This window comes from Pipra filicauda, unplaced genomic scaffold (genome assembly GCF_003945595.2).
Source record: "Pipra filicauda isolate LSUMZ 115617 unplaced genomic scaffold, ASM394559v2 scaffold57_size4234018_pilon, whole genome shotgun sequence".
Classification (NCBI taxonomy): Eukaryota; Metazoa; Chordata; class Aves; order Passeriformes; family Pipridae; genus Pipra; species Pipra filicauda.
The window spans coordinates 1914183-1927165 of NW_024104731.1; the positions used below are offsets into that span (position 1 = coordinate 1914183).

General features: G+C 45.1%; 1 protein-coding gene across 26 annotated transcripts in view; it reads left to right on the forward strand.

Annotated features, from left to right (window-relative positions):
- The first annotated feature begins 521 nt into the window (after positions 1-521).
- RIMS2 (regulating synaptic membrane exocytosis 2) overlaps positions 522-12983 on the forward strand; it is a 458893-nt gene continuing 446431 nt past the window's right edge. For 25 of the 26 annotated variants that reach the window (XM_039387618.1, XM_039387621.1, XM_039387643.1 and 22 more), the window contains exon 1: positions 11039-11484. In XM_039387618.1, the coding sequence (XP_039243552.1) occupies positions 11315-11484 (170 nt within the window). In that variant the 5' untranslated portion in view covers positions 11039-11314. Of the gene's footprint in view, positions 1032-11038; positions 11485-12983 lie in introns of those variants that run through there. The other variant, XM_039387624.1, reaches the window with a different exon arrangement.

Sequence of the window (12983 nt, forward strand, 5' to 3'; positions counted from 1 at the left end):
AGTATTTGACTTAAATTTATTTTTTCCAAAGGCAGCATATATGTCACACTCATTGTTGGCACCTAAAATTCATATGCCCAAACATTCATTGAACAAACAAAAACTGTTGTGCCCATGTTTTATTACAACCACTCTGATGTGATTTTGTGGGCAGAAGACCATGTTCTTGCCATCAAGGGATGACTTAATTATCAAAGTTGGATAAGCTCTGTGCTGCTGTGTGAACAAACTCCAGATACCCAAATCCTGTTTAGTCCATAATTAGTTCTCCCTACTTTCCCATTCATGCCCAGCCATGTCAATGAGGGCATGCTGCTGCTAATAAGGTTCTGTAAGATGTTTTAGAAAGTGGTTTTTTATCATGGTAGCATTTGGAGGGTTTTCATCCTCACCTACTTGAACTGTGTACCTGCTGTTTTGCCACTAATTGGTTCCTCGTCTGTCTCACAGGGCTCTTTACATGGTGTCACTCACAATCACTGCAACTCTCTGTTTCCCTCCAGCTGGAGAACCTCAGTAGTTCATGATTTTATTATTGTTCTTCAATTTGATACAATCTGTTCCTGACCATCTGTACCCACTCATGCTGGGAATATCAATACTGTAATTTTCCATCTCCCTCATAACTTGAGCTGATTTTTCCTGCTTGCAGCATTGTATGTACATGCCAGAATCTTCTGTATAAGATGGAGTGACTCTGGAGCAGCAGCTACTTCAAGGTTTGAGCTCCTTGCTGAGGCACGATTGGACTGATGCTTGTTGCACATATTTGTTTGGGGCTATCCACTAATCCAAGGAACTGAGATGGAAATTGTCATGGAGACAAAGCAAAGGCTTAGCCAGTAATATTTCTAAAGAGGAAGGTGGTCAGCCTTGCATGCAGCTCCCACGCTTGAAGAATCAAGAGAGAAATTTCTGTCTTCCCCTCTATCTTTGAGGTACCCAGCCTTGATAGACCTGTCGTGAATTTACATAATCCTGCTGACATAACTCTTTGGATCAGAGTCTCCTAAGCAACCCAACACAGCAAGGTACTAGGTTCTGGAATGGGGGGAAAGGTGGGTTTGCCTCTGTGTGGGGTGTGTGTGCATGCACGCGCATGTGTGTACTTTGCATAATTCTGGCAATTTGTATTCTACTGTACTTAGAAACAAGCAGGTTAATTTAGCTTTTCCTCTATTTGTTCATATCTGGTGCTTAGAGGATTTGGAAAATCCTATTCTCAGCCATCAGCTAATTTCATTTACATAGAAAATACTACAACTGTTATGTGTTGTCTGGTGGACTATTTTATTATTATTTTTTTAATGTTTTTTTCTTCACATAATGTCTTGACGTAAAATGCTTCTAAATGTCATGTGATTAGAGATTTGATAAATGAAGTCCTTTCAGTATTTAAATAATCCTTCAGGTCCTGCAGACTCTTACATTTGTGTGTGTGTGTGAGAATATGAGGAAAAATAAAGACACATAATGGACTGTAACAAGAGGTTCCAGTGATGTTATAAAGCACAAGAGTGAAGTTCAGACAATTTATGGTCCACAGAACAGAAACTCTCAATAGAATAATATTTCTATAAATCAAAATTTGTCCATTGCTTATTTTCTATATGTGATTCTGACTCATGAATCCATGCCCTGTAGAAATTTCTATTCCTTCTTGAGTCATGCAAATGTTGCCTCCTATCACCACAGATCTTCTTTCTCAAGTGATTAGCTCTGTTGCACCCTACTCTGTTGTCATGTATTTTTTACTTCATGTAGCATCACTATTTTGGGGAAAAAAATATTGTGCTGATTTTCCTTCTTTTTCAAAAATAATGTAGAATTCATTGTACCAAAATTGGAGAAGTACAAGAGGCAATCAGTATATACATGATATAGAATCAAGTAGGAAAAAATATGTATACACAAACAGGGTAATTTGCGCTACTTTTTTCATGCTACCTTCATCCTGCTTCTGTGAAAGAAGGTCTGATGACAAGAAAATGTCATTTTGAGGGCATGTGGACATCATCAGGTAGAGACAATGTACTCCTCTCTATGACAAGGTTTATCTGGGGAGTGAACAGGTTTATTTTTTCCTCTTTTTAAGATGTTCTGTGAGAGAATAAAGCAAAGCTGAGGCATTTTACATGTCTTTCTCATCCTATGAACTGATAGAAAAGAAACATGACATAAAACAATGGAGTTAAAAGCTTGCTGGATCTGAAATCATGGACAGTAACAGTGTGGACTTCAGGGCAATAGCAGATGAATATATGAAAGCTAAAGATGCTACCTCAGGTGGACGAAGTCACAGCAGGCAACTTTCTGACTCGAAATGAGAAGTAGTTCCTTGTGAGAGAAGCGAACAGCTGTGTGTCCAGCATGTCCTCTTTGCTTTCAGGATGTGAGTCAGCAGTGCTGTAACTGGCCTGTCATCCTCTGCTGCTGCGGGTTAGGTGCTAGGCTGAAAGGCTTTAGTGAAGTCCGGGTAGACAACATCCACAGTCTTTTCCTCGTCCACTGAACGGGTCACACCGCCACAGAAGGCGATCAGGTTGGTGAAGCAGGACCTGCCTTTCTAAACCCATGCTGATGAGGCCTGATCCTGTCTTTATTCAAGACAGAAATATAGGAAAGAATGCACCCAGATAACTATAATTTATTTGGGTACTCACTGTTAACACATTGGTGAAAAGTAAACAAGATTATTAACCTAGCCACTGTTGTGGAGAGAAGTACAGTAATGAGACAAGCATTGTAAGGACAGGACTGCTTTACTGAAGCAACTGTAAACATCTGAGTCTCAGTGCAGCTGGATACTTTCTTGCTAGAGCACATGCCACAGGTTTATTGCTCACAGTGTTAGCTCAGTGTTTTACACTTTCTTGGAGTAGTTATTGGTTCTGTTCTTTTCCTTTCCAATTCATAAACACTAGCTTTTGAAAGTTTCATCCACTAATCTTATAGTGGATGTAGCCCTTTTTATAGGAGACAAGGCAGGCTTTAACAGCTGTCTAAAGTATCGTCTCCCCAAGAGATTCCTTGCACACTGGGAAATAACTCCTTTTACATTCAAAGAAGGAATTTCGCTACACTTTCGTATTATTTGATATACCACTTTGAAATGCAAGATAAAATGTCAAAAATGAGCTCATATTTTATTACCTCTTCTCTTCCATCCCTTCCTTTGCAAGACAATTCTTTGTAGAGAATTTTTTTCCCCCTTCCACTACAAAAACAGACAATGTATCCAAGCTGCTGCTTCTCATACCTCACTATCATCAGTAAAAGCTGGAAATAAAATTATAAAGTTATCATCCAGTAATGTTTTAAATATTTTTACTGTCTGACAGCAGTCCTAACATATTTCTTTGACATCAATTTGTAAGATACCGTAGCCTAGGGAAGATAATAGTTGTACTCAAAGGTTGTATATTTTCTTAGACTAGTATTGCTAATAAAAATAGCCAAGCTTTTGTGCATATGAATTCCTTCTCGGAATGTTTTGATTTCCTACTTACTAGGAACTAATTATGAATATAATTATATTAATGTAGCCAGTGAATTAATCTTGTTTTAATCATACTTTACTTTTAAGAATTCTGGTCTTGAGAGCAGAACACAAAGCAACCATCATCATGTTACTGTGCATTTGCTGACTCTCATTTGGCCTAATGCAATTTCCCCCTCAGCCTAGTAAAATGCCAAAGTTGATTAATGTTGATTAAGACTGTTCATAAACTTTTTATGCTGCACAGTTTGATTTTATCTGAGATATGTCAACTGGCATCTCGTGGGGAGCTTTTTAAGGGAAACAGTACTAGAAAGTGTCAAATAAGTGCTAATGATCTCTATACACAATAAAGAATTTTTTTTCCGATCAGTATTCAGCTTTCGACATTCTAGTGCCTTCTGTCTCTGAAGTATAAAAGGAACTTTCACAAAATACTAGCTCCTTTCTTCATGTACTGGAGCTAAAATTGTACTGAATGTTTACTTGAATTAAAAAAAAAAATTAAAAAAAAATTGCCTGTACCCTTATGCTTTTGGGAAGAATTTTGCAGTGCTACCACTTCTGCCTTTATGTATTATTTGAATTAATTGAACTTCCTGATCAATTTTCTGGTAATTTTGCAGATGTGAAACCTAGATAGGTAAAATTCTAGATAGAAAATACCATATGCTAAACTTTTAACTATCATCCCTTTCAGGTATGTTTTCATTATCAAAGCTGCTATATTCCAGGTCTGTGATAATCAACTGTGGTTGAAAATCCAAACACTTAAAGACCTACTGCCTTTGGATTTCGAGGAAAGCCAGTGTTTTCTTTCTCCTGCCAACAGAGGTCAGAACTCAAATGCTTCCAGTAAAGGAAGGACCTTATTAATGGGCTGGTTTCACATGGATGCATGTTACTTTGAGAACTTCCCACTTAAATGCTATTTTGGGAAAACCTTAAGCAGTTCTACTCCAGCAATGACGCTCCACTTCCCAAACCACACCTCATTTTTCCTCCAAGATCAATTTAACACCATCTTACAATAATGTCCATGAAGAAATAGTCATCTTCCACTTCTCCACTTCTCTACCTTACTGCTGTCTTCTCATTTCAACCCGCTGCATTTATCTGAGCTACCTGTGCACTGTGTTTTTTCTGTGGCTCTCTGAATTTTTTGTGGCAACAGGCTGTTTTCTGTGCTATTTTTTCTATCAATTTCTATGGCACCGGACTCTTCATATATGACTAGGCTTTCTAGGCATGACTGTAATAACATTGATAATGATAATGATGATGATGATGATGGTGATGATGATGGTGATGATAGTTCAGGATGTTATTACTACTTTTAATAATGAATTGGGATAGAAAATCCCATAGTACAGTCCATGGGGGAAAAAAAATAGAGCAAACAATCATTTCGATCTTGTGTAAAATCAGGAGTTGGGACTTTGAAGATATCACTACAATAGGAATGAATATATTCCTGAGATCTGGAACAGGATATTCTGTACCAACTCTGAAGGACAGTCTTATGACTGAATGAAAAAAACCAAACCATCGCATGTGACTTAAGAATACTGGTTTTTCTTCTGAAGCAGCTTGAGTTTTGGAAATGTGGAAGGAGTCAGGAAAGAGAGATTACAAGGCAGCAAACAGGAAAGGTAATGCTGCAGCCATACCTTGCAGGAACATGTGATAGTGTTCAAAGCATCTACTGTGCTAATGTGAGCCTGTGCTTTAGGTATTGAATAATGTCTATATACTCATTGTTTAAAACCCATACAGTATCTGACAACTCAGAACAATTAAAAAGAGACCAAAGTCCACAAGTTGTGGACAATTTTTAATACCAGAGAGGGTATAAACACCAATGAATGGCCCATAAGTGACCAATAGAAATACATGGTATGTATGGTTTTGGTAGGATTCCTGACTCTAGGATTGTTTTAGCTAAACAATTGCTACACTGTTGAAAACAAAATCCTTTACTTATTACTGTCAGGCCCGTTGGAATATAAGAATTAACTTGCTGCCCAGTTATTTATAAACATTGCTGGTACAGGTCAAGAATCAGATAGAAACATATATCAAAGCTGAAGAACTCTAACTACGCAGGAATTTTTAGCTTCTTTCAAAATTTCCTCTGAGTTTCAACCAACTAACTGAACAACAATTGAAATTGAACTGTTAAATTCAGACAGAAGATATTGAGTAAGTTTAACATCCTGTAAAGACTTAAGCCTGCACCTTAAATTCAGCTTGTTATATGCCACACTTATTTCAGACAGAGTATTTCAAACTGAGCATGTAAACAGAATTGCAGGAATGAGACATGATAAAGTTTTTAGCATTGATCATATTTACAAACTTATGAACTTTATGTCTGTGTATAACTGCTTTGGACAAAACATCCCAAGCCCTATAAACCATGTTTTTAAGTATCCCATTCATAGAATCATAGAATAGTTTGGGTCAGAAGGAACCTTTAAAGGTCATCTAGTCCACTACCTCTCTGAACAATATGTTCCAGTGTTTTACTACCCTCGAGATAAATAAAACATCTTCCTTCTATTTAGTCTACCCTCCTTCAGCTTAAAACCATTACCCCTTGTCCCACTGCAACAGGACCTACTAAAACACCTATCTCCATCTTTCTTACAGATCCCCTTTTGGTACTGAAAGGTCATGGTAAGGTCTCCCAGAGCCTTCTCTTCTTCAGGCTGAATAAGCCCAACTCTCTCAGCCTTGAACTGGAAAACAATCTAACTGATCTGAGCTTTTCCTCAGTTTTCAGCTTACAGAAAACCTACGTGCCAGGGACTTTCCCATATTGTATTTCAAAATACAACCTGGATACCAGCTCCTTGGTCCCCTGAAAGAAGGCAAATCAATCTCTTGCCACCCAAGCTGATTTAGGAATAAGGTTGAACATCCTCCGTACCCTCAGCAGCTACCATGATACCCATGGTGAGCCCTCAGTCTTCTAATCCAAAAGGCTTTTGTTAATGGTACTTCCTGAGCCAGAAAAGGGTTTGGAAGTGGGTAAGGATTAAATTACACTCTTCAGAACAATTTAAGAACTTTCCCCTTCTTCTGACCATGTGAAGATATTGATCATATGCATGGAGAGGAGGAAAAAGTGGGGGCTCTAGCCGAGAGACCCATATTTTTCTGTCTACTGCAGACAGATCATTGACAGTGAAATTGGGAGGGGCTATTTCATTGAGTAAAGCTGACATAGTATTATGGTCAATACTGTGTATACTATGGATAACCCTTTATTATGGGAAATGAGAGTAACAAATGAAGAAAACTAACCTCTACCAATAAATATCTAGCATTCTTCAAATCACTTGTGGGCAAGTATCCAACTAATAGAAATTTACTTGGAGCAGAAAAAAAAAAAGCATACATAGTAAGCAAAATCTTCATGAAAGAAACCAAATGGCAATGTAGGTGACATTATACAATATAACTAGCTTCCTCATGTTAGACAGGAGAAAGCTGGGACAGATCCAAGGCTGCACCAGAAAACCAGTCCATGATGGTTTGATGGTACCTGGGAATCACAAATTCCTACAGTGTAGTTTTGTCCTTCCTCAATGGGAATTTGAAGAGCTCCTTGCAAACTGCTCACAGGAAGTGCCCTATAGGATACATTTCTTGCTGGTTATACATCTGATTTGATTGAGAGTCTGAGTACTGGACATTTTCAACCAAAAATATGTTTTTAGTTTCCTCCACTCACTGATCTATAATGGAATACTTTAAAGTTCCTTTCATGTCAGCTACATAAAGATGTTTTCCAAGTTTCAACTTGTGACAAAAATAACATAAATAATTAGTTACACTGGATTTCTCCCTTATACAAAACATAATAAAGCAGATGTTAGCATTTCCTTTTCAGGAAAGGATTATGCTTAAATTATGCTTGAATCTACCAACTCATTTGCTCTTGTAGTTGCTATGAGGAAGGAAATGGGAGTAAGTATAATGAGACCCTTAGTGAAAGACGTTTTGTGGTGATATATAAAACCAGGTTACAATGCCACTGTTTCCTTGGGAACCCCTCATGTCTAGCAGAACTGGAAAGGAACAGACTGAAAAAAGGGTATCAGAAAACTTATATTATTAACTCTGCTGGTGTCAGTATATTTAGATGACTTAGAGAAGCCACCAAAATAAAGTATCATGTGCTTTTAATATACAACTGGAGTGAATTTTCATTTGCAGATTTTACAGCAAAGAACAATTTCAGCAGAAGATTGTAAATCTTCTTTTTCAGAGTGTGGTAGTGAGTTTAGAATGAGAACTGAGATGAACAGGAAGGGCAGGTACCTGGGGACGTGAACATGAAGGTCAAAATTTACAGATGAGGTAATTGCAAATGAATGCTCCTTAAAAATCAGTTTTGTAAATGATCATACTACACGATAGTAATTTTATTGTTGGTTGATTGTAGATTATCATTGACACCATTACTCTGGAGTAGGTAGAGAAGTCTGTGCTTTGAGTATGTTTTCATCAATATGTCACCTGGGTCATGTAAATAACAGTAACAACATGAGACAATTCAGTGCAGGCTGACAGGAACATGAGCAAATGATGTTTGATTTTATTTGGAGAAAAATGTGAGGAATGATAGGTGGAAATGATTGGGAGAAAGGAAGGTAGAAGCGCAGAAAGGTTGTGTTGAACCATTTTTTCATTGAGGATGTCATCTGCTCTGAATCTGCTCTCTCTTTTCAAAGCCAATAGCTAAATAATATAGGGATTACAGTTCCTGTCCCTGGCTTTATTTGTTTATAGTTATTCACTTACTGGTACAGGATTTAGCAGAAACAGAACAAATACCAAGGAGAAAAGAAAGCTCTTGAAATTCTACAGTCATGCTGAGAGCAAGTATTTGTGATTTGTGGGTGAAAAATCATAGGCACAATGAAATTATTACAGAAGCAGTCACTGTAAATCCAGAAAGTTCAGAGGTAAATGTCCATTGGAAAAAAATTCAGATGAATGAAGCAATGCACATAGGACTGTAGTCATGTCTTGCAATCAAAACTACAGCCCGAACACTGTTAGTGTTTATGGTTGAGGCGTGGCATGAAATATTTTTGAACCAACTGTGTAACTTGACAGGGTGGAGAGATTGCTTTCAAGTGGTCTGGTTATTTTTAATCATTCTTAGAAGTGATTGAGTGATTTCTCTTTTTCTCCACTTCCTCAGGATAAAATGTAGTTTCCCAAAGGGGTCAGTGCAGTTAATTCTTCCATTCAACATTCATAGATTGATAAGGACTGTACTATCTTTGGTAATCTGATGACACATGGTGCTACATTTCCTTCTCTTTTTGACTTCAATGCCAAATTTATCTAGTGCCTGGAAGAAACAAAGAATTCGGTGAGAGCCAGCTGGCTGGAATCCAGTCTGAAAGGTGAAGGTGATGTGGACCGAAAGAGCAGAATGCTTTCAGGACTGAATGAAAAATCATACAGTTTATTTTACAAGGATATCTACATCTATATAATTTGCTCAATGTCTTCACAATGGTTTATGTATAATAACAAAAGATCTATTACACATATTTTTACATTAAGAAATGAAACAGGGTCCCTTCAGCTAAGGATGCCAATGACATTTTTTAGAGAAAATTAAATTTCGATTAATATATGTGCATGATAATAGGTATGGATTACTGTTAAGACCGGCTTTATCACACCCAGTCTCTATCCTTCTGGCAATCTGTTCCCCCAGAATTTGTTTCCCCAAAAGAATGGTTTTCAGCCCAATACTACATGTGGAACTTGTTAGCTAGTGGAGCTACATCCTAGAATTTATTCTCTGTGGAAATACAACTAATGAGGACCATGATAGTTTCAGGAAGATGACTTTTTTCCCCAGGCCTTTGCACCTGGTTATAAGTTGATGTCATGATCCATTACAAATAGCACCAGCTGCAGTAATGTACGATTTTAAACTGTTAAAACTAAACCTTACAAAACCACTTTATTATTGCTGCATATGCTTAGATGTTAACCAACACTAATGTGAGTTACATCTTGTGAGAGAACAGCAAGAACTGTCACTTGTAGACTGAAAACCCACAGATTTGGATTGAATTGTTTCTTCAGCATTCCTGGATAGGGTATTTTCCTTTTATTTGGGCTGGATGGCATTTTGAGTACTGTAGGATACTTTTTCCAGAAATAATTTCTTGCCACCAAAATGACAGCTCAGGTGGGGGACTAGAAGTAGCAAAAGAGTTTTGAGAGCTTTCTTCCACCACTACCTGGTGTCCACATGAGAGGAGGGCTTGCTTCTCCAGACTTCTCTCATGGGTATCACAGTCTTGCTCTTCTGGGTAAGAGGAATCTGTCCAGACAGTCTCTGGGGCAGATTTCACACCGAAGGACACCCCAGCAGGGTGTTTGTGGGCGATGGTGGATCAGCTGCTCTGCTGGGCTGGACCCGCACGGCTGAACAGCGATGCCGCTCCCGGCTCGGGGGAGGGAGGCCGGCCCTGCGCCCATCCCGCCGCTCCCCTCGGCGCTGCTCTCCAGTTCTCAGCCCGAACTTCGGACTGCGCCGCCGGGCCTTCGAGTGGACGGGGATATGGGGGCTCTGCCGCCCTACAGAGCCGCTTCCCCCTCGCCCTTCCCGATGCTTCCTCCTCCTCCTCGAGGGGGCCGGCGCTCCCCCCGCCGGCTCCTTCGCTCCGGGGCTGCTCTCGGGGCTGGGCCCCGCCGAGCGGGTGCCGCTCTGGGCCCGCCCCGCGGGCAGCGCCGGCGGCGGGAGCGGCGGCCGCGCAGTATCTCCCCGCCCTCCCCCTCGCCCCCCCGCAGCCGCCGAGCTCGGTCCTCCCAGCGCGTCGCCGGCGCCTTGGCTCCTCCTTGTCCTTCCTCGCGTGATTTTTATCGCGTCCATTTTTCGTGCAAGGATAAATAAATAAATAAGGGCAGCTGCCGCCCGCCGCCCCCCGCCGCCAGCCCGCGCGGCGCCGCTAGGGGCGGCAGCCGGGCCCCGCATCGCCCCGCGCCGCTCGGCTCAGGCGGGGGAGGCGGCGGGGCGATGCGGAGCCCCCTCCCGTGACTCCGGCTCTCCGCCATGCCATGGGTTAGGCGGACTCCATCCCGCAGCCGAGAGGGCACCAGCCAAGCGAGGCGGCGGCAGGAAGCGGCGCGGCCCGGCCGAGGAGCGGCGGCGGGAGGCGGCGGCGGCGGCGGGAGGCGGGCGCGGCGCCCCGCGGCCCCTTCCATGAACGGCGGCGAGGAATTATGAGCCGTGGCCGGCGGCCGGGACTGGCGCTCGCCCGCTGGGGCTTCCCCCGCTGCGCGCCCCGGGGCGCCGGGGCTCCGCTCTCGCACGGCACCCGCCTCGCCCCCCCCGGCAGCCGCTGCCCCCGTCTCCTGACCCCCCGCCGCTGGCTCCGTCCCCCCTGTCCCCGCCGGGCAGTCGGGGCTGAGATAATCTCGCTCGCACCCAAACCACAGCTCTCCCGCCGCTAATCCTGCCCTCTCCTCTCTCCCTCCCTACCCCGCCCCCGGCCCTTCCTCTCTCGGCGCTGCCCTCTCCCCTCCCCACTCCCCCTGCTCGCCCCCCGGGGCCCCTCCGTCCCCGTCCCCCCGCTGCCGCCGGCGGCCGGGCGGGTGGGTGCGAGGTCGGGGCTGACGGGCACCCCGCCCCTCCCCGGCGGGGCCGTCATTAGGCTGCCGGTTGATTACAGGGTATTGATTTGTATGTGCTTCTCCCGGCGCCGGCCGCTCCCGCTGGTGCTGCCGGAGTTCGGGCAGCGCTTCCCGTAGCGGCGGCAGCTCCCACCAAACATGTCGGCTCCCGCCGGGCCCCGGAGCGGCCCCGCCGCTCCTCAGCCTCCTCCGGCCCCGCAGCCCGAGATGCCGGACCTCAGCCACCTCACGGAGGAAGAGCGGAAGATCATCCTGGCCGTCATGGACCGCCAGAAGAAGGAAGAGGAGAAGGAGCAATCCGTGCTCAAGTAAGGGCGGGCGCATCCCTTCCTCGTCCTCCCGGGCCCGCGGCCGCGGAAGTCTCTGCCCCAGCCCCGGGGGGCGGCACGGTCGGGGCGGGAGAGAGGAGCCGGGCGGGCAGGGGCGGGCAGGGGTGCTCGGCGCCGGGCGAGTGTGGGGCACGGCGCGGGGGGGACCCGCGGGAGCGGCAGAGAGGGGACCGGGCTCTCCGCCTGTCTCGGCCGCGCTCCGCGGGGCGGCTGCGGCTCCGCGCGTCCCGGCGCCGGCGGGGCCAGGCGCCCAACATGGCCGCACAGGTGCCGTCCTCACCCGGCGTGTGCCACCGGCAGGACGGGGGTGGGTCGGGGCGGCGGTCGGCGCCGCCGGAGGGGGCGGACCGGCGGCACCGAGCCCCGTCTCGGGGGCGCGGCGGGCTCCACGCTGGCGGCGGCGGCCCTGGCGGGCGGAGCGGGACCGCCGGGGCCTGGGCTCCGGCCGCTTCGCTGGGTGGGTTTGCCACCGCCGCCATCTTCCCCCGACAACGTGTCTGCCGCCCGCCCCCGCCCCGCTGCTCTTTCCAAGCGTGAGCCCCGGCGCCGGGGGAAGCGGGGCACGGCCGTGGGGGCGGCCCCGGCTCTGGCACCGGCCCCGGGAGCTGTCCAAGGCCACTCGACTCAGCACCGGGAGCTGTCCGCTGTCTCTCGGCTGGGCTCAGCACCGGGAGCTGTCCGCGGTCTCCCGGCTGGGCACGGGGCGGTGTTCGCGGAGCAGAGGGGCCGGGGACGTGCGGTCTCTCCCCGTGCGCGGTGCCCCAGCCCCGGGCGGGCCGCCGGTCTCGGTGGAGCGCGGGGGTCCCGCTCCCGTGCGCGGCGTGGGTCGTGTCCTTCCCTAGCCGGGCTGGGTGGCACTGAGTAAAGTCGACAAAACTGTCCTCCCTCTGTGGCAGAGCAACCACGCTGACTTCTAATGGCTTAAAAATAAGCAAAGCTACTGCTATCGTGGACGTGACTTTGATGAGTGTGAGAAAGCTGAAGCACTAAGCGGTTTTTTATACCGAAATTAGTGTTGTGCCTTGGGCATGTTAACTGCAGCTGGCCTTTCACACTCAGCACCTGGAAGCTGTCCTCTGGGCTGTAGTTGCTGACTTTGAAGTCTGTTTCCAAGATTCATTGCATTATTGTTAGCATCATACCAAAAGCTTCAAATATCATTTATGTGACAGCTCCTCAATGTCGAGGTGATCTCCTAAAAACATTTCAAAGTCTGTTAAAAAAGGATTTTTTTGAGGTGAACATTTTAAACCTGTTAGTGTAATGTGAGCACTGGAAATAAAGAGCCATACCCTGTTTTGTCACCACCTCTTAGCCTCTTGCTCTACAATTTGTTTGCTATTGTAATACTTTTATTTTAAAACAATTTAGACTCCTTTACATTACTAAATTGTGTGATATATCAAAATAAATTCAAATGTGTTTTCTAAAATTTCTGTACTCTTAAAAATCTTTAACAAAGAAGGAAATGGAAGTTC